Source organism: Temnothorax nylanderi, unplaced genomic scaffold (genome assembly GCF_030848795.1).
Source record: "Temnothorax nylanderi isolate EJ_2023f unplaced genomic scaffold, tnyl_v1.0 TNYL_tig0002_pilon, whole genome shotgun sequence".
Classification (NCBI taxonomy): domain Eukaryota; kingdom Metazoa; phylum Arthropoda; class Insecta; order Hymenoptera; family Formicidae; genus Temnothorax; species Temnothorax nylanderi.
In genome coordinates, this window is record NW_027249064.1 from 53,999 (window position 1) to 75,927 (window position 21,929).

Here is a 21,929-nt window from a genome sequence, read left to right on the forward strand (position 1 = left end):
AGTTATCACACGTCGCGTTCTCGTATACATGTATGCAGCCTTGGACAATTACTTTCACACACGCGCGCGTACAAATATTATATTTTTATATAGTTTTTCCCTCGTTTAAAATTAAAATTAACTCTCGACGCGCGACTATATAGTAGGGATAGGTCGTGTTGCGGGACAAAAAACCGTATTATTGTCGCCGTGATTGCGGCGCCGTGATTGCGAAGCCGCGATTGCACCGGCTCGCCTTCGAGAGAAAAAAGACTTGGGACTTGTCGGGGCTGAACGAGTTACCGCGGGTCTCTCCTATTCGGGGCACCCGAGGCGATCCCAAGTATGCTTGTTACTTTCGTAATTTTATTGCCGAAGCTGCATCTCGGCGCTGGCGCTCGGTCGTTGCATGCCCGGCTATTTTTCTCGGGCATAAATCTCCCGTGTGTCACTCTCACTTTCATTTTGCGTAAGGTATATCCGGGATATATCGAACGAAATGAAGTCGTTCACCGCGAGAAAACTGCTCGAGAGCTCAACTACTGGAAACGAGGGATCACGTAATCTTTTTTTTTATGAAATCGCGCGGTCATCGCGGGATAAATGGACCTGAGAAATGTTCGGAAGCTATCTGCCTATACACTGTTGAACATCGAAAGATGAGATTTAAACCAATACCTTGAGTTAAATAACATTTTGTTATTTTTAACTCCCCCTGTGTGTCGTTTATTATTTTAACACATTGGTTTAGTTAAATTAACATTGTTTTAGTTAAATTAACGATATATCGAGTAGGAGCAGTGGCGACCTATAGGAATGATTAAAAATGAATCAAATTGAGTATAACTTAACGCTATGAATTTAACAGGGTATCGAGGCGCTTCGGGGGGGAAGAGGTTCTAGCGTTTTCAATGGCTTCAGGAATCGGGAAAAACGAAATTTTAAACACGCGTAAATTTCAATGGACTTTCCATTGCAAGAATCTGAGATCTTACATTAAAGACTTCTGATCGTATGACTTTAAGAATTCGATCGATCCCTCCGATCTCGTTCGATCGGTTTCCACGAAGTCGCGCGGGGAGCGGTGAAATTACGAAACTGTCTGCGACGACAGGCGGAAAGTCCACTATCCAGCAAAACGAACGTGAACCTTTGTGACGACAAAGGTACGTTCTGGCGAGAGGGATGCACATTCCCGAGCGAGAGAAAGAGAGAAAGAGAGAAAGGCGATCGAGGGCGTTTAGGGACGTTTAGAAAGGGCCGCGGCGTGCGAAGAAGAACGAAAGCGCCGCGCGCCGCCTGTAAATAACGAAATGGAAAATTCTCTCCTTAGTCACGGCATACTTTCACATCGACACGCTGCACTTGCTTATCGTTAAAGGCAGAGAAGAATCGGGCGTGCGTCCGTGCGCGCGCGCGCACCCGTCCGTTCTTGGGCACGTGCGTAGGCATTTACGCACTTGCGTGCGGTGTGTCGCGATCGCGTATGTGAAAGGTATTTCACGAAAGGACAAGGGAGGCCGCGGTCGCTAATCGGCGCTGCGATTGCGACAAGCTAGAAAATGCTGTCGGCGTCGTTTACTATTAGTTATTAGTTATTAGTATAACGATCGCGCGAACGATGCAAATTGCAATGATAATGATAATATTGCACGTTGCCGATCGCGGGGATTAGATTCGGCGATAATCAATAAATTCTTTTCATAGCGCGCGCGTAAAATCATATATATCCATTAAAGGTTGCGAGACAAAAAAAATTGCGACACGATAATGGGGTGACGCGTATTGAATACGGGCGCTCGGTGTCGTACGCGTATTGCTAATTGCACGACATTTACGCAAACTCCAGATGTTACTTTCGAACGAGCGAATGTTTCAAACAAATCGCGTTACCCGTTGACTAATGAGGTGGACGTAAACGATTAAATGATTTAAATAAACGGTAACGAATAGTGACGTAACGATCGCGTAATATTTCAATCGCACAATGGCCGCGCGTGTACTTTATTGCCGTTAAAGGCTCTTGATTGACATTCAATTTTCCTAGGCTGTTACGATTCGTATTTTGACAACGGTAATAATATTCGTGGCGAGAAGAAGGACAAGCGTAGAGTCCGCGATCACGCTAAACGTAATAAATATCAGCCGGCCAAAATCAATATTACGGCAACGGAGAGAGTGGAAGATGAATTGTGTCTTAAATTAAAAACTCGTTCACCGATTTACTTTCAGTCACTTGAGCGTATAGTTCGCTAACTCCGGCTAGTCTCCAGGAAGTAATCACTCTAATGCTTGAATATACTCTTATGCTTGAATATACTTTCCCTGTGTTGCCGCGAGTTTTTATCCGTATAATTTCATTCCCACTGAGTCCATCGGTTATTATAGTAATATTAGAAGGCAGTGCAAGGAAAGTTGTTTTTATCATTAAACACGAAACTGCAATGATTACGAAACTCAAGGGGCAACAATTATTGTCAATAAATGATACTTCCACCAGACATTTACGACTAATAAGTAATAGAAAATAGCATGTTGTAACAATAAATAAAATGCGACTTGTCTTTGTTACTTTTGTTATTGAAATAATTTTCTCCTGGCATTCATTTAATATTGCACTGAGTTAATAACGTCAATGTATCCGCCATCGACGAAAATTATTACGTGCAATATTTCACGAATCAGGAGATTTCGAGATGAATTTGAATAATCAAAATTCTGCGAGCGAATCGTTAGGAAATGTGTCTTACATTTTTAACTGTCATTTGGAACCGCAGGATCATTTAATCATTTAATTAGCATTTTGACGGACCGATAGTTTATTACCCGACAGCTCTACAAATATCTTTTTTATGTAAAAGAAATACACTTATCTAGAATAAATAAAAGATCTCTCTCTCGGCAAGCTCAACTCTATCATTTTATCCATCTAAATGTAATTATTCTTGATTATCATTATTTTTTTAGATTTTTTTTTAAAGAAAGTTATTACTATGTGCGCCGGGATGTGAGAGATTTTTACTGTACGAATCCACAGCCACGGTTTTGCTGCCTCAGATCATCGATTTCAGTGATATAATTTTATACTGTTAAATTATATTAAGTAAGGATGAAATTTAAATCAATACTTTGAGTTATATCACATTTTGTCTATTTTTACCATGTGTATCGAAGTTTATTATTTTAATACAGTATTATTTTAACTCCATTGGCATTGGTTTAGTTAAATTAACGTTGTTTCATTAAATTAACGACATATTGAGTAGGAGCAGTGGCAACCTATAGGAATGGTTAAAACTGATTCAAATTGAGTATTTGACACTACGAATTTAACAGTGTAACTTTAAATTTGTAGCATCGCAAATTCTCGATATTACAAAATTTTAATCTTGTTCATTCATATCAACGTTCTTGCGTGATATTATAATCTTCGAAGGTTCTCTTTTTCTATCACAGATCCTATCGCACTTGACGCCTCGATGATAGGTCACGCGAACTTCTTCTTGTATCGTCGATTTTGTATTACGTGTCTTCTTTATATATATTCCTTATATATTTTCTTATTTCGTAGTACGCTTCTCATAGATCCTGTTTTACTTCAGCAAGTGCTTAAAATTTGATGCAGGTCTATTGCAAAATTTATCACGACTCCCTTAATCTGTTTTTAAATGCGCGATATGAGTAAATAGGTTTGTAAATTGCAGTCTCGAAAGTGTTACGCCTTCTTTCTTCTTTTTTCCCCACAAATTTCTACATCTGTTGCGAACACCTCGGCACGGCAGGTTCTACATTCTGCAAATTCTTGTATACGGAAATTATTCAGGGCATATGTTCGTTTATCAATACTATTATTGGTAGCTAGAAAACGTGATTTTCCTCGTTCGTAATCGCTGGTAAAGAGTCAAGAAGATATCAGCGTGTGTCCTAGTGACCTAAAGATAATAATCTGTCGTAACAGCGTGTACTTCGATCTTCCGCTGCAGAGAGCTCTTCGTTTATAAAACGCGATGATACCAATGACAGTAAATAAGATCAAGCTATAGTCAGGCCAGTGCGATTGAGACCAGTACATACTAATTATTATACAGATCATTGTTCAATAAAGTTTATTGATTTATTCTCAACTATCACCCGATATGCTTTAATATAATAATTATTATATATAATTTCGCGTGAGAAAAGACAAAAATTGTTTAGCCGATAGGTCACTATTTCGAATTTTCTCATCTCTCTGCTTCTTTAATAACGATTCAAATAAACCAACGAAACTATTTTAATTACGTCTGTTATTAAGACAATAACTGTCAATCTAAATAACTCCAGTTATCGCAGCTATTTATTCAGATCAGGTCAGAGTTATTTATACCGATAAAATCGCGAAGCAATTATCTGGAGAGCTCTAACACAAAGAGACGTGTGAACAGTATATACAAGATATCGTATATCTTCTTTCGTCATCGAAACTTGAAAAGATCAACATTGAGCGTATAAATTATACACGTAGATACCGATAGCTCTTTTCCTACCTTGCACCCGCCGACGGGGTCGGCGCCATGCAGATGCTACCGGTGAACCTGAGACCGCACGTACGGCAAAAGCAATTGTTACGCGACGTTATTCAATCGTTTCTAAACGGGCAGCAACGACGGTGTGCGGCAGGTCGGGATTACCCAATGTCCTCAACGTGACTTTCTCCGCGCGAAACACCTGTGCACCGCTGGCACTGGCCTCTGAACTTCTGCCTATCGGCGACACCCCGTGTTTCCCCCCTTTTTGTTCGGCTAATGTACGCGATGGAAAATCCACGGGCAGGATCGAACGGTTTTAGAAAGTCGCTCCCCTATATGCGCGAATCTATATACCCGTGGCGGCCGTTTGCCGTTTCGTGTCGCAAAACTACGGTCCAGGCTGGTACCGAGCTTTCCCGGGGAGATTTATGGTGCTCCTTATTTCGTCGGGAATCGATTTACACGGAAATTTATGAAGAGGTTTGCGATATTGATGCAACGATTCGGCGAAAAAGCCTTGGACGGAGCCTTCTGTTCCGATGAATTCGACGAATTCAGGATTTTACAACCGTGAACGCTTTATTTAGATAGCCTGTCCGAAAAGAAATACTTAAATTAAAATGTTATATTAATTAGAGAGAAAAACATCATTTACGGCCCGACTCTTGATAGTCTAATAATAAATATTGTGTGAATTTTGTATACTTTTTTTCTAAACTCATAGCGAATTCGGACGCACCAGTGCGCACTCAGTGCACATTAAAGCCGTCGTACACAAATCAACGTAAAGTGTATGTTTAATATAAACGGGTTAAGTCACGAAATCCTCAATATTCTTCATTGTACTATTTGGTAAAACATATATCGGGCATTTTATCAGTCGAAATATTTGCATTTTACTTTAAATATTAGAGATTAAATCAGTGTGCAACTGATGCGCACTGGTGCGTCCAACCGAATTCGCTATAAACTAAAATATTAAAAACAGCAAATTTGAGAATTATATAGATGAAAAAATTCAGCTTAAGTATCTTTTATTCGATCCAACTGGCCAACTTTATTTGACAAAACCCTACGTTTCGACCGTGGGTTTCGGTCCTTTTCAAGCGTCACGGATACAAAATTATTAATTAGTTATAGGCATAATGCCTGCTACGCCACATCTAAAAAATAATTTGTTCGTTGAGGATTACAGTATACGAAAGGACGTTGAAACGGCATATTCAGTCGTCCTATCGTCAAAGGAACTTGTCAGGTCGGAGATGTTACTGCTAAAATATTAAATCCCAGGATATTCGAGATATTTAAGACGTCAGGATAATTTGATACCTCGATAGGACTATCTCCGCGAGAAATCTCCGTCTGTTTTCGGCCCGCGGCTTGACGTCGATTGACGTAAGTTGATGATTAAAACTCCGCGAGTTACCGTATATTTCTATATACGCAAAATGAATTAAAAACCATCTCGGAACTTCAAGGTGAGGAGACGAACGTGCGTGAAAATCTGACGAAGGTGATTCATTCTCCTTCGGTCGTGTCATGTAATCTTGCCCCCTTATGAGGGCACCATCGTCCCGTGAAAAAAGGCTTTGTGTCGGAACAAAAGATGCGGGATTCTCGTTTCGATCGAAGGGCTTTCGATTAAAAACCACCCAACCGTACGCCTTCATTAACCAAGGGGGAGGAATCCTCTCTATCTTTCTCTTTTTCTCGATTAATTTTGATGTTTCGACGATAACAAAGCCGGAAAAAAGTATTTATATTATATCATTATGGCTATTTCAATTTGATTGTATATTTGATTGTATAATTTTGCAAGTATAACTTAGAGTAATTTTATTACAATCGGTTCTATTTTGTCATTACGTAGGTAGGAATATGAGAGACCAGTCCGGGTACTTTATTGATTTACTAATGGATACGGGGTGTTATGAATAGCAACAAATTTAAACGAAAATCGATTAAGAATCGTTTACGCCGCGACATTGGTCGGCTAAACTTGTTTAATTAACAGCGGTAAATTGAAAATCTATTTTAGATTAACTTGAGATAATTACGCGATTTTTATTTTTCTATACGGGAAAGAGATATTCTATATGTGCAAGGATTAAAACATCTTATAATTTTTATCGTATTGTTAATGAATATAGGTTCGTAGATTATACATATATCAAACGGAACGAAAACATGTTTGAAAGGATGTAGAAAAGAAGTATAAGAAAGGGAAAAGAAGATAAGAAAGAACGTTTACGAAACTGAGCAATAAAGGATTAAAGTGCGTAAGCATTGCTGATTTCGTGAATGATCTGCTCCTATAAAGCACAGTCAATCTCGTTAAGTTTTCAGCACGCCGAACACGTAATTCTGAACAATGTAGGTCAAGTCTGACGACACTTTTCTACATGATTTCAATGACAATCATCCTAAATGCTTCTCTCGCACGAATCCTCCAATGCCTCAATCGCTTATAACCCGGGACTAAAATTGACATTTCAATTTCGCACGCGCATAAGTTTGGACTCTGCTATTCCAGAATTCTTTAGAAATCCGAAGGAAAGTGACGGGCTCTCTGTGAGTGTAACAATCCTTCAATCCGGTGTCTTATATTTCTGACCACGTGTTCCTGTTAAATTCTTCACCCGGCACAAATCTCTCTCTCTGTCGGATATTATATATTTCGTGAAATCCGATATCGAAGATATTTTTGGTGTGTCTTAAATAAATTACGTCTCGTTTCACATTTTATTGACTTGTTTTCGGTGAAATCTCATTTCCGCAAAACCGCGTCGTAAGAAGTCAAGCCGTGACTCTTTATGATACATGGATGACAAGTTTTTCCGCCGCTTATTCTAACTTCGAGGAGCGTTGAATAAGCAAACAGCGCAATTATCATCGGGCGCGCTCGTCGATTTAAGCGAACAATAAATTTTTGTAACAACAACGAGAGAGAGAGAGAGAGAAAAAAGAAAAAAAAACACACTATACGTTACGGCGCATTTTTCGCGTTGCGCGTTCAACGAACCATAAGTTGTTGAGATTCAATCTTGTACACCAGCAATTCACCCAGCAACTTACTTTGCATTTACCGCGGTATATACGCGCAATGTGTTGGAAATGCAAAACACTAATTGGACAGCTCGGAACGTTTCTTGCGCGTGTAAAGTGTGCTTTCTACAGTTTCTACACAACAAACGATCTGTCGATCGCGGCTCATCCGAGGGATCGTTTGCAGGAAGCGACTGATTGTTCCGACTCTATCATTCCGTAGACCGTTTGATTTGCGCTTTCAAATGACGAAGATTGGCGTAAATTTTTGTACACCCTTTGTTTTTTTGCGAAATCTTAAAAAATGTCCCGGCAATCTGACCGTGTACAACTCAATAACCGTAACGCTTTTACTATTGTTAATAATTATCTTTTTTCTGATACCCATTCCAAAGAATTATCTATACTGTTAAATATTAAAGGATGAAATTTAAACCAATACCTTGAGTTAAATAACATTTTGTTACTTTTAACTACCCTGTATGTCGAAATTTATTATTTTAACACAAAACAGTATTATTTCAACTTCATTGGTTTAGTTAAATTAACGACGTATTGTGATTTCCACATTTTATTAAATTTCCACATGCACCTCAGTTTCATTTTACCAAAACTGTTAAATATTAAAGGATGAAATTGAAACCAGTACCTTGAGTTAAATAACACTTTGTTATTTTTAACTACCATATGTGTTGAAATTTAAATCTTAACATAAAACAGTATTATTTTAACTATATTGGTTTAGTCAAATTAAGGACATATTGAGTGGAGTGGTGACGTAAAGGAATGATTAAAAGAGACTCAAATTGAGTGTAATTTGACACTACAAATTTAATAGTGTAGCTTAAAAGATTTCGTTAACTCGGTCTCGATCCTCGATATTCCAGCGACGTATCAGATGGAATAATGATTAACGGTTTTATTGTACTTTCGCTTTCAGATGTGGCACTTGACGTGCGTCGACGACTTCTTGAACCGCGCGTTTTACAAGGTTGGCCTCGTTGTCGGTCGACACCCCGGCTACTTCGTAATCGTGCCGATACTGCTGGCGTGCATATGTTTCACCGGCTACCAGAGGATACACTACGAAATCGACCCGGAATACCTCTTCTCGCCCGTCAACGGCCCCAGCAAGACCGAGCGAGCGATAGTCGAGCAGTACTTCAAAGTCAATTACAGCCACCAATTCGATGTCAGCCGTATCACACGACCAGGTGAGAGTCTCGTCTCGATCCTGCCTGCCGTTCACGCGATTTCTTCGCCCGCGAGGAATCCAGCGAGCCTGTAATCCTTCGAGTCGAGAGTCGGCATAGATATAATATATTCCTGACACGCCTATATAAAACTCTTCTACAGAAAAACTGTATATCTAATTCTTTCTCGCTTTTTATTATTATTTTTTTTTTAATGCCTGGAGCAATCACAACTTTCAACATCGATCTTAAAAAGCGAATCTCAAGTGTGTCGTTATTTCTTAAAATAAGGTTTAACTTGAAAAAAAAAATCTTCTTTTAACTTTCTTGATTTCCATTATGAAATATTTTCATAATTGGACTTTCTACTAACTTTTTATCTCGCCGCGCTTATAGGAAGGCAATACAGAAGCCAATGTGTTTTGCTACTACCGGAAGAATGGTTTCGTTTTATTTCCTGGTTAGTGATCGATTGAATCCGTTGCTTGTTGCAGGCCGATTCGGTCGAGTAATTGTGATTCCCAAGGATGGCGGGCATAATATGCTGAAGAGCGCGATTTGGCAGGAGCTGCAGCAGCTCGACTGGTTAATTAGGAACGTCACGGCCAAGTACGAGGACGAGGTGTTCACCTACGAGCAAATTTGTGCGCGATGGCTCGACGATTGCTTCGCCAACGACATTTTAGATCTACGTGTGATAATGAAGTATGCGAAACGCATTAACAAAATGAATAAATAAGTGATTCCGTATACGCGAATACGCGAAGAAGTAAAACGGCGTGTTTTAAAACAAACCGATTGATTCGCGTTTTAAATCGAGCCTCAAACTTTTTCCAGGGACGTGGAAAGGCGGGACGTGAATCTGACGTTTCCGTGGGTGTTCAACCCGGTCAACACCGGGGAGGCTCTTGTGCTCGCGCTGAAATTCGGCGGAAGCGTCGTCAATGATGATTCCATCATCGAATCGACGCCTTCGGTGCAGCTCGCCTACTTCATCACCGCCGGCAGTCCACGGCAGGACGCAATGTAAGTCTTACCGATCACGCTCGCAAACACGTCGGTATTCGCTCGATGGAATTGGTCCAGTTATTTCAATCATGCACGACGGCCGAGTAATGTCGACCGTTGTTTACCGACTCGGGAGTGTGCAAAGTCCATGAAAAATATACGCTTTACGCGCACAAATACTGCAGGATTTGCGGAACATATTGTCACGTTAATAAATACCAGTAGCAATTTTCCATTTTCCAGATTTCGATTTTTGGCAAAAATATCTTAATATAATTATATGTCAAAAATTTAAATATTTACTGTTAAATTCGTACTGTTAAAATTATACTTAATTTCAGTCATTTTTACCACTCTCATAGGTCGCCACTGCTCCTACTCAATATGTCGTTTTTAACTAAAACAATGTTAATTCAACTAAACCAATGGAATTAAAATACTTAATACTGGACACACATGCTAACAAAATATTTTTAACTCAAGGTATTGGTTTAAATTTCATTCTTTAATATTTAACAGTGTTGATTTAAAAAAATGTGTAAACGGCGGTCTAAGTTTTGTATATTTCATTTTGTTACGTCGCGTCGCATAGAACTGCAGAATGCACTTTTATAAGAGCTACAAGTCAAATTTTTCTGCTTGATAATCAGCTGTGCTCGTGGAAGTAGTATCTCATTAATTCGCTACATGGTCGTCGGTCGGACATGACCAATTGAATCATCTATTGCTATCAGCGGCGTCCGCGCAAATAATAAGTGTCTGTGATTCATCCGTGACCATATTATATTGCCCATTGTTATTGTTGAAGATGGTAAAGCATATATGTATATTGATGGTCTTCTAGCCATATTTGTTTCGGATACATAATGACCGTGGGTCAAATTATTTTGTACTCAGGAAGCATTCAGAAAGCTAAACTTTAGAGAAGAAACAAAAACCAAGATCCAATAAAGTCTATCGTATTTTTCCGTCGGCCAAAATTTTCTTATATCTAATGTTTCACATAGTCTTCGGTAGATATATTCTTCAGTGTTCTTCGATATAATTTGATCTGTTTTCAATTTGCCGAATCAGCGGCGCCGCTTGGGAGGAGGCTTTTCTGGAAGTCGTCGGCAAAGCCGAGGACGGAGGTGTGTTTAAGCACATTAGCACCGCGAGATTCGCCTCGAGGACCCTCGAGCTGGAGCTGGAGGCCAACACGAAGACGGTCGTGCCGTATTTCGCCAGCACGTTCATCATAATGAGCCTGTTCTCGGTCGTGACGTGCATGATGACCGACTGGGTGCGCAGCAAACCTTGGCTCGGTCTTCTGGGCAACCTCTCGGCCGCGATGGCAACAGTCGCCGCTTTCGGATTGTGCATCTACCTGGGGGTCGACTTCATCGGCCTCAATCTCGCCGCGCCGTTCCTCATGATAGGTGAGCTGCGAAAAACCGTTACCGTTTTTATATACATATCTCTATAATTCCGAGCTCATCCTTCAATATGAAACAATTAGCGTAAATGCGCGAGGTTTCGCATTTTAATATAGACACATCGATTGTAATATATTTTACAAATTTAGTGCAAAGTCCTTTCATTATTAATTAATAATACGTTACTTTTAATAGTTAATAGAAGAAATTTTGATCACATAATATCTTTATTTGATCAAAATAAAATTATTCCGAATTCGTCAGATATTTTTTTATAATTTCGAGATACTTTATACATATACATAATTCCCTCGTTTTCATTACTCAGGTAGAACAGGGTCATAATAAAGTCAAGATGATGTCAAAATTACGAGGGCAAAATTATTTTTTTGTCATTTTACCATTATTTTGACGTCGTTTGACTTTATTGTGACTTTCGTGTTCTACCTGGGTCCCAATCCCCTCACAATCGATTTGTCACAATCGATATTTAAATTGATACTTCGCATTTAAGTTGAGCAACGAAAATAACGATCTGAGCTTCGCCTTTTTTTTTGCAATGCGATGCCGTAATCTCCTGTCGCGTCTGTAGAAACACGTGTTCTCGACGATAAGCATGTTAGCTCGTCTGGTGCATACAAGCGAAATAAACGAACTGTGATTTATGTGAAAAGCGGAAGTCGCTTTTTCCCTTTCGACGTCGCGCTCGCCTGCGTTCGACGCCGAGCGAAGTCAGTCTTTACCAATAATAACAGCTTTATTCGATCCAATCGACCGACCGCAATTCTCAAAACGACCGTTATTCGCTCGAATTTCATCCGAAAACACGTAGCGTTAATAAAGAATCAACAGTTTCCCGTGTTGTCCGATTTAATTCGACTAATTAAATCGAGCAAAAGAGAGCGAGGAAAATTTGCGAATTTTTGAAAGTCGATTGATATACTCCTCTCTCTCTCTCTCTCTCTAATAAAATTTAAAAATTTTACTTAGCTAGTAGATCATTAAGATTAAAAAACAATAATAAATTACAATATAATTGTAATTTTATTTCATAAAAGATTTTAAATAGAATAAAATAGAACTAAATTAAACACTCGAGAGAAGAAACGTCATATGATAACGTCTTCATTAGTCACGAACAATTACGTATTGTTTTGAAGATTCCAATACGAATGCGGAATGCATTGTCCCGCGGTCTTGATTTATCGCGAAAAACACATTTTCTATTACTGTTCATGCTCTCTGAGAAATTGGACGTGACATTTGAAGACAGACGTGACAACTAACCGAAGAATGGGCGATGATAAATTTTCAAGGAATAATTGAGTGTATTTAGAAAACGTATTGATTGCTTTAAACAATATTTTTCTCGGAAAATATTCACGATTAAATATTCACGATTCCATCCTGAATGTAGAAACTAAAATAGTTTGAACTTTCTTAAGATTATGAACTGAATAATAATAATAATAATAATGGAAAAGAATTCGTGCGATGAAAAAATTCGCACAGCTAAAAAAATTGAAGAAAAAGGAAACTAAAGAAAAAAATATTCTTCGAAGATGTAAATAAGTTTAGAGTTTACTTTTTCTTCAGCATCGCTTTTCGAGAAATTACAATTGTGTAAATCGTGCTTTTCGATTACAGGAATAGGGATCGACGATACTTTCGTCATGTTAGCGGCCTGGAGAAGGACGAGCATCTCCAAACCAGTTCCGGAAAGGATGGCGGCGACATTGAGCGAGGCTGCCGTTTCCATCACCATCACGTCCCTGACGGACATGATATCCTTCTTCATCGGCATCTTGTCGCCGTTTCCTTCGGTCCAAATCTTCTGTATTTACTCAGGTATCGAAACGTCCGAATAAAGCAAGTTATATACAAGCAAAGTATATTCGAAAACTCCGACGATACCTCTCTCTCTTATTAAGGATAAGAGATACAAACGTGATAAAACAATTTAAAAAAAAAAGATAGTTGTCGAAAATTAACTACGACTTTTTGATATGCATATTGGAATTCATATTTCTTAAGTCATTAATATTTATATATAATTAATTAATATTAATATATGCATTGAATGACAGGTTTCGCAGTGATCTTCACTTTCCTGTTTCACTTAACGTTCTTCAGCGGATGCGTCGCGATCAGCGGTTATTGCGAACAAAGAAATTTGCACAGCGTTATCTGCTGCAAAGTGGAACCGCTGTCCAAATCCAGTAAGTATTACAATTGTTTTATCTGTAGGAATATTGTAATTTTTTGTCTCTTTCACGTCATTGCATTACGATCTTCTTACAAAACCGAAATTTACGGTAATTCTCGATTTATTAAATACTAGTTCTGATTAATTACTCATGAATTGTCAGTTCCTTGTAAATTTATAATTACGTCGTTGTTTTCTCTCACTGTATAAGTCGATCGTTGTTATGCAGAATACCACCGTTCGAAATCTCGTTACGTCCGCGTGACGTATCGATGTTACGTCAATACGGACAGACACGCGTTACGTTCGGAAACCGTTAATTCGTTAGATCATACGGCATTATGTAAAGGAAAGAGTTTGCTTTCTCCATATTTTATTTTTCCAAACATTGTCAGGCCGATGACTGCAAAGTGCCGAAAAAGAAAAGACCGATGTTGCTTCGATATCGCGGATTATAACATCTATGCAATGAAATATCTTAGAACCGAGAATTACCATCAGGACAAGCAACGTCTTTTCTTTTAAGTTTAATATGAAATTAATTATATTAAACGGAAGTTTATTATAATAAAAAGGAATTATTATGAAATTTTTAAGTTTATTATAGAATTATTATCCTAAACGACATATGACATATTTCAGCTCATCGATCGTGGCTGTACAGAGCGTTGTGTTCCGGCGGAATTGATCCCGACGACCCTCACAATCCGATCGACAATCCCGAGCACGGATGCATGACTTGGTTCCGCGATTACTTGGCGGCCGCGTTAAATTATCGCCCTGTGAAAGCCATTATCATCCTCATTTTCATATGCTACCTTCTCGGCGCTCTTTACGGACTTACGACCCTTAAGGAGGGCCTGGAGCGGCGCAAGCTCTCCAAGGAAGATTCCTACTCGATTGCCTTTTACGACCGCGAGGACTTGTACTTCAAAGAGTACTCTTACAGGATACAGGTAGATATTCGCAAATTTCGATTCGAAAGTTACTCGTGATGTAATCGGGATACAAGTTTCCCAAATTTTTTATTTCGTGTGCAATATTATCGTTTTATTACTCTCTCACAAATTTTATCTGAATATCAGAAAAACTGCACAAGTACCAGGAAAAAGCTGCGACAAAAAGTAAACACTGTAACTGTTACGCGACGCACAAAAAAAATCTCAATTTCCAATTCGACACCTCGATTGTTGATCAATAACATTTTTTTGCCACCACTTTATTGACTATGCAAAATAAGGCGCTTCTATGACCGCGCGGGTCCTCATCCCACCCTTGTTTCTTGACGCTTCGAGAGCCGCGTCGGTCAATATTTAGAGTTTAGAGAGTTCCGGTTTCCATGCACGCAAACTCGCCGGCGGAATGTTTCCTCATAAGCGGCGCAAGAAAAAAAAAAGAAACGTTCGGAAGAACGGAGTGCGTTACGCTTGGAACTGCCACGCATAATCCGGTACGCGCAATTATGTCACGTGCTCCCCGCGATATCGTGCAAACAACTTTCTCCGGCTGGCTAGCGTGAACCTCAAGAAAAGCAATGTCCGTTACATCACGCTTCTTCGAACCGATCGACGAGAAAGACCCAGCTAAATCGGAGAGATCCCCGTATAAATCCCCGCTTGTTTACCCGAATCACGTGATGCCAAATAATTTCACGCCGATCATTTAGACTCGCGCACACATCCGGGAAGATTCCTTTCTCTGTTTTATTTCCGACGTTTCGACATTTCTAACAAAATGGTCACACGAAACATGGGAGTTATTTTTATTTTACTGCCACGATAATTAAATAGTTTCGAGATTTTTTATTATTTACGTTTAGAATGATATTAAATGTATTTTTTTTTATCATTATTTTATCGAATGCAAAATATTAATTAATGTGTCTATTATCTTTATTTTATTTCCACAAATACGAATTAATTAAATATCGTCAATCTGGGTGTTTAAATCCATTTTAAAAGACCTATAATTTTACGTCAGATTTCAGGAAATCTAATCATTTTATTTTGTATGCTGTACATATTTTATTTATGAGCTTTTTTACGACTTTACACACGGCACATAAAATTATATAAGTAGAATTTTATCCTGAGTTCTGATACAAATCGTCCGTCTTAAAGTCATGTATTTTTAAAAAGTTGCGCGATATTTATAAAAAGTAAAATCCGACAGGTGCATTAATTTCTTGCAAAAAAGTTTCTTGCAGCTTCTGCGACTGTTTCAATTAGATAATTGAATATTTCATAACGCGGCTTTCGGAGGCGATTTCAATGCGTCTTGAGCGCGCTTCTTTGCGCGGCGTTGAGCTCTCTCTCTCTCTCTCTCTCTTTCTCTCCGACGAAGTAAAATTACGAATACAGTGAGAGAGATGTGGTCGTAGACTGAGAATTTCACTGGGGATCGGACCTTCTAGTCCGATACATTGTAGTGAAAGTTGTACGTTTCTCGAAGATGGTCTCGCGCTATCGCGTTTCCTCGCGATATTAATAACGTCCCGATGTCACGAGTCACGAGCCGTCAAGTTCCGATGACTGCGCGGAAACGTCACTCGCGCCCGAGAAACTACTGTCACGGTGAACTCTTAATAACCGACGTACGACGTAATTGGATCCGCTCGCGAAACGCGTTCACGTCGAAATGCGTTCGTGCGTCAACGTGTCGGAGATCGGACAAATTGCATAATCATGACAAAACGTGACGCTGCGACTTCGCGCCGCTGGCGCTGGAGAGGAAGCCGGACCACGACGCTTTCTCGAAATTACTTTCACGGGGAATACCGCAGGAATTCCCGAAAAGGCGCCCGACCAACGGTGTACATTCTCCGCGACATTTAACGTTACGTTACGTTTGCGACTTTCGTGAACTGTAGAAAGGGAAAGGAGAGAAAAATAATAGATGATCATTTAAAGATTCTTGAGCGAAAGTGATTCAGTTTTTTCTTGCGGAAGATTCGTTTGTCGCGATTTTCAGTTTGATATTTTAACAAATTACTCTTAAAGAATACATTTTAATTTATTTCGTTATTTCTCTAGGTGGTGGTGTCTGGAGAATACAACTACAGTGATCCGATAATCCAGGAGCAGATGGAGAACCTGACGAGAAGCCTCGAAGCAACTAAGTACATCAGCAGCGATTCAGTCTACACCGAGAGCTGGCTCCGCAGCTTCATCGACTCGGCGAACAACGACTTCCTAAACGTGAGCATCGCGGACGAGCACAGCTTCATCAAGAATCTGAAGCACTTTCTCTCGAGCAACCCCGAGTTCTCCCTGGACATCAAGTTTGACAGCACGGGCGAGAAGATCGTGGCGAGTCGGTTCGTGATACAGCCGGTGAACGTGAGCGGCACCAATCAGGAGAAGGACATGGTGAAGGAGCTGCGCGGAATATGCACGGCGTCGCCGTTAAACGCGACCGTCTACCATCCGTACTTCGTGTACTTCGACCAGTTCGACCTGGTGAAGCCGACCAGCATCCAGTGCATGATATTCGGCGCGCTCGTGATGATGCTCATCAGCTTCATCTTCATCCCGAACATCTTCTGCTGCCTGTGGGTCGCCTTCTGCATCGTGTCGATCGAGCTGGGAGTGGCCGGCTACATGGCCCTGTGGGACGTCAACCTCGACAGCATCTCCATGATCAATCTGATCATGTGTATCGGCTTCAGCGTCGATTTCACCGCGCATATCTGCTACGCTTACATGAGCTCGAAGCGACAGCGGGCGGAGGATCGGGTCAAAGACAGCCTGTACAGCCTGGGCCTGCCGATCGTTCAGGGCGCCGCCTCGACGATACTCGGCCTGATGGCTCTCCTGTTGGCCGGCACCTATATCTTCCTGGTATTTTTCAAAATGGTCTTCCTGGTGATCTTCATCGGCGCCATGCACGGTATGTTCCTGCTGCCGGTGTTGCTGTCCCTCTTCGGGCCTGGGTCCTGCGGCGGCGGTGTGAGCGAGCCCGGTGAAGTGGAAAACACGAAGAACAGCACGCAGGAGAAGGAGCTGCAGGCGAGCAAGCTGCAACTGCAGTTGCAGCAGCAACAGCAGCAGAAGCAACAGCCGCCTTACGTGATCCCGCTTCCTCATCTAGTCTATTACGGTCCAGGCGACATCAAGCCGCTTCAGGACAATCTCGCAATGAATATGGCGGCGTTCGAGGAAAGAGATCCCGGCTTGGGTACCAGCGAGGACAGCAACTCGACCGAGAGCGGCTCCTCGCAGAGCAGAAGGCGCCAGCAGCCACTGGAGCAGCAGGACCAGCAGCAGCCGAATCAGATCAGCAGTCGCCACGACATGTGGAGGCGATCCATCGGCGTCCTATACGGCACGTCGCAGTTCCAATCCGCGGTCGGTGAACCCCAACATCCGCCGCCGGATTATCCCGGCGCCGTGACGCAACCGCGAGAGTCGGGCGAGGACGGCAACGGTACGCGAACGGTCAGTGCTCCTTGCCCAGGACCTTACGCCGCGCATCACCACTCGAATCAGTTACCACGCGATTATAGACGCAGCAGATCCTACCACAATCTGCAGTATTCCGCGTCGACGCGGCATTTGGCGGATCCCCGGTATCCTTAGAGAGAGTCGCGAGGGAAAAGTGTGAAAGACATATTATCGACGCGACGAGCAATACGGGAGATCCCTCGATCGAATTTAGTCCCTTGAAACAGGACTAATAATTGATTTTGGAAAGAAAGAACTGTCGTAAATCAAGGAAAGACACCGAGTTCGTAGACAAGAGTATGGCGTTCAAAAATAGATCAATTGTCCCGATATATTCTACTTTTAACCACTATTCTATTGGAGTCTCAAATAAGATCATAGCTTTAGAGAGAATATCTTTTCAGAAAATATCAAACTAAATTTGAATTGTATACGTAGGATGTTTCGTATATAGTTTATATTCATTTCTCCCAATAATACTGGGAGAATATTATTCGCGTTCGATGTATGGCCAGTACATTTAATAAACGTTCGTTAACCATTACGAGCGTACAATCGATGTTGGGAGGTATCTTTTATCGGGGATTTGAGAGTTAACTATAATTGCAGTGGTGCTCAATCACACGACAGCTTAGCGAGACCATGACAATAGAGAAAAGAGAAAAGAAAAGCAAATAGAAAGGAAATGACATTTTGTGCAAACACGAACTAGGACGTCCGTGTTGCGGTCCATTAGTTTCAAGGGGCTGAACTTCAAGAGGATTTTACTCTCAAACAGCGGGACAGTAGGAAGTGACGCCCGAGTATATTCGGACTCGTGTAACAAAATTCTTTCTTCTACACTCATTTCTCAAACTAAATTTTAATCTGTTAAATTTCAATTTTATTGTGCATCTAAATTTTTTCTCTTCTTAAATCGTATAACAAAAAAAATCATAAATAATGATTAATTAATATTAATTAATATGACTATTGAGTACAAAAAATAAAATACGACATAAAAGAAGACTCTCAAAGTACGAATAAATAATATTAACTATACATTTCTTTTTTTTTTCTTATTACAACTGATGCTGCCAAAAAATATTAATTTTGTATACGAAGCTGAATCTGAAAGATTCTGGGCGCCGCTGAATGATTAATAATAATAATGTGATTTAGAAGACTTTTTGTATAGCAGTGTTTATTACGAAATAATAATGGTGGGAAAAACGATGTTGAAGTTATGTGTCGCTACGTTTATATATACGAGGTCTCTCATGCATGATATCGAAGCTTGAACATTATATGAAAAAAACGAGCTGTCGTATATCCTAAGGAGATCAGTTGTCAAGTATATATATTTAGCGACACTGCATTCCTTCAAGAAGACATGTAAAGAGTGTCGATACTTTATTATTATAACTAAGAAAGAGCAGCTCTATCAATTCTCAAATCCCTCGAGATTTGTCGACCATTGAATTTCTGCTTCTTCGGAGGGCCGTATTGTCATCGTACGCGTTTGGCATTCATAAGCGGCCATTTAATCCTGTTTCACCTTATATGAACAAGATAAATATAAAATGAGATTATGCATATCATTCTAAATGTATGACGAGAATACGGGCCTAGCGTTAAGCTCTAAATTTTAAGTCACCCTTGATTTTTAGATCCTGGGGTCCTCGCGATAATCTGCCGATCCGTTTTCTCTCCCTCCGCTGTCATAGATATCACAATTTTACATTGGCGTATCGCGCCCTTCGCAGCCAAAGGGTTAATCTCGTAGCACTTGCGTTGTGCATTGTCCTTTACGCAAAGGATAATGCGCTAATGTGAGAGGATAATGCCGGGACGACATGTTGCCGGCATCGGGTTTACGTTAGTCGTTAAGAATAGCTCAAATCGAAAGCGATATTGTATATATATATATATATATATATACATATACATATATATATGTATATAATATACATGCTCAATATCAATCAAAACTAAAATGTCCCGTGATATATCAGATCGACACACGTAGAGAAAAAAAGCAAGAAACCGTGACTATAAACTAATATTATAATATATTACTATCTGATTAATATTTCGTAATGAATAAGGCACAAATTAAATTTAAAAAAGTGTATTTAGACGCAGATTAGATGTTCAGAAAATATGGATACATCTAAAAATTAATTTTTTCTTTCTACATTATGCCTTAAATTATGATAACGTCGAAAAAAACAAGCAATACTTGAGATCCTTAAAAAAGATATTAAACTGTCGCTTAAAAAGAAATGTCGAAGTTAGATGTATTTTTTTTAACTTTTTGATTGTAAGCAGAAAAAAATTCTTAAAAATGCCCTTTTGCGGTATTAGTCTGATCAACGTAAAATAAATAGATCAATTCTTAGATCCATTTATACAAATTGAACATTAATTTGTATCTATAAATACACTTTTAATATAATGTGTGTTTTACTTCTTGTTATTAAATATTAATTGTACAATATCTTGAAGTATTAGTTTTAATCGTCTTCTTTATCCCTACGTGGTGACGTATCAATTGTTCAGCAAGCGTGCCTTAAACAATTCACAGTAGGATTTTGTCGTACAATAAGTTCGAAAGTACTATTCAATAAGTGGTTTGAGGAGCAGTTGAAAGAAAGTTTACTAAGGCGAAAAGTGTTCTATTTTACCTTCCAAATGTTGCTACCTTTGGAAGTTGTTTCGTATCTTTTTGTAAAATATACGATAAAGAGATTATTGATACGAATATTTCTCTCAAGATTTCCTGACTTTTCATTTTGTAGAAATAGTTGAAAAATTGCTCTCTAATCGACTTCTATTGGAGTACCTTGCGTATTACGATCGAAACTGTGATCTACGAAGGGATAGCTAAGTAAAGATAGTTAAGCAAGACAGGACGCACGCTTCGCGATTCGAATAATACGTCCGTACGCGAATAAACGGCTTAATCGCTGTAAGAATTCGTTGCATTTCCGTTCCTTCTAAATTTTGCAAAATCGGCGACAACACGATTTCACGTCCCTTTGCACAACTTGGGAATCGTCGCTACGCGATATTTGCGCGGGAATCTGTCAGCGCAACTATCGTGGCGCGATCAATCCGCAATAATCAACAGTGACTCTAAGCTTCCTGATGCAAGATGCAAGAAACTTTCTCCTCCTTATTAGTGTTTTATTTTTAAACGTGTGTGCGTTTTATGCATCGACTCCATTCGTTTCCAATACGAAAAGTTGCGGAGGCACTTGCATAAATTAGGAATTAGCTTTAAAATTGTCGAATTTATTTCTCTATCCTTTTATATATTCAATATATCTAAAGATACTCGAGTATCTTAAATACTCAGTTAAATATAAAATAAGATACGATTCTCTCTGAGATTGCCTGAATTTTGATTAGGAGGAAACAAATTCGACGTTTGTAAAGTAATCTTTGTCTATATGAAATTTAAGAGAAACTCGGAAAATTTTCGGAAAACGAATTTTTTTATCAAGAGTTTTTGATACATTTATTTTTGATAAGAATGTTGATCGCATGTAATCTAGGATAAATTCAAATGTCTAAAAAATACCATAAAGATATTATAAATTTTTAGGATAACTTTTAGAGCGTCTTTTAAACGTTTTTTTAATGTGCCGTTTAGATAATTCTATTTTTAGAAATTTATACGATTAGTCTTCTTAATAATAATGAAAATATTAATAAAACATCTTTGCTCGTGTCGCAAATTGTGACATTTGCGGAATTTCCACGAGAAACTCCGAAAAATTCCGGAAGAACTCTTTATCATATTACGGAAAGAAACTTAAAAAGCAAATACGACAATATACTTATCTTTTAAGGCCGAATAACGAACAAAGATATGCGCGGGGGCGAATATATATCTAAAGAAACAATCTTGCGGTCGATGGTGTACAGATAAATATTCCTCATTTCGTGATTAGCAGCGCGTGCGTGTGTTTTCATATTTATGAATGCGAGAGAGAGTATGAGTCGAACAATATTGTAGCTAATGGCAAACGCGGCATGTCGCCGTTAGAAGGAAAAGCACAGGAAATATATTCTGGCAATCTTTTAAGTGTGTGTCAGCATTTTTTTTACTCTTTCCAAAATCTCCAGCCTCTGACTATATAACATTT

The 21,929-nt window shown here is 39.5% G+C and overlaps 1 protein-coding gene across 1 annotated transcript in view; it reads left to right on the plus strand.

Moving 5' to 3' along the window:
* The window catches only part of Ptr (patched domain-containing protein), a 29,077-nt gene extending 7,209 nt beyond the window's left edge, over positions 1 to 21,868 (plus strand). The window contains exons 2-9 of the mRNA XM_071698104.1: positions 8,473 to 8,746; positions 9,220 to 9,430; positions 9,563 to 9,751; positions 10,808 to 11,151; positions 12,796 to 12,996; positions 13,236 to 13,367; positions 13,997 to 14,310; positions 16,387 to 21,868. Coding sequence (XP_071554205.1) covers positions 8,473 to 8,746; positions 9,220 to 9,430; positions 9,563 to 9,751; positions 10,808 to 11,151; positions 12,796 to 12,996; positions 13,236 to 13,367; positions 13,997 to 14,310; positions 16,387 to 17,931 — 3,210 coding nt within the window. The 3' untranslated portion in view covers positions 17,932 to 21,868. The remainder of the gene's footprint in view (positions 1 to 8,472; positions 8,747 to 9,219; positions 9,431 to 9,562; positions 9,752 to 10,807; positions 11,152 to 12,795; positions 12,997 to 13,235; positions 13,368 to 13,996; positions 14,311 to 16,386) is intronic.
* The last annotated feature ends 61 nt before the right edge of the window (positions 21,869 to 21,929 follow it).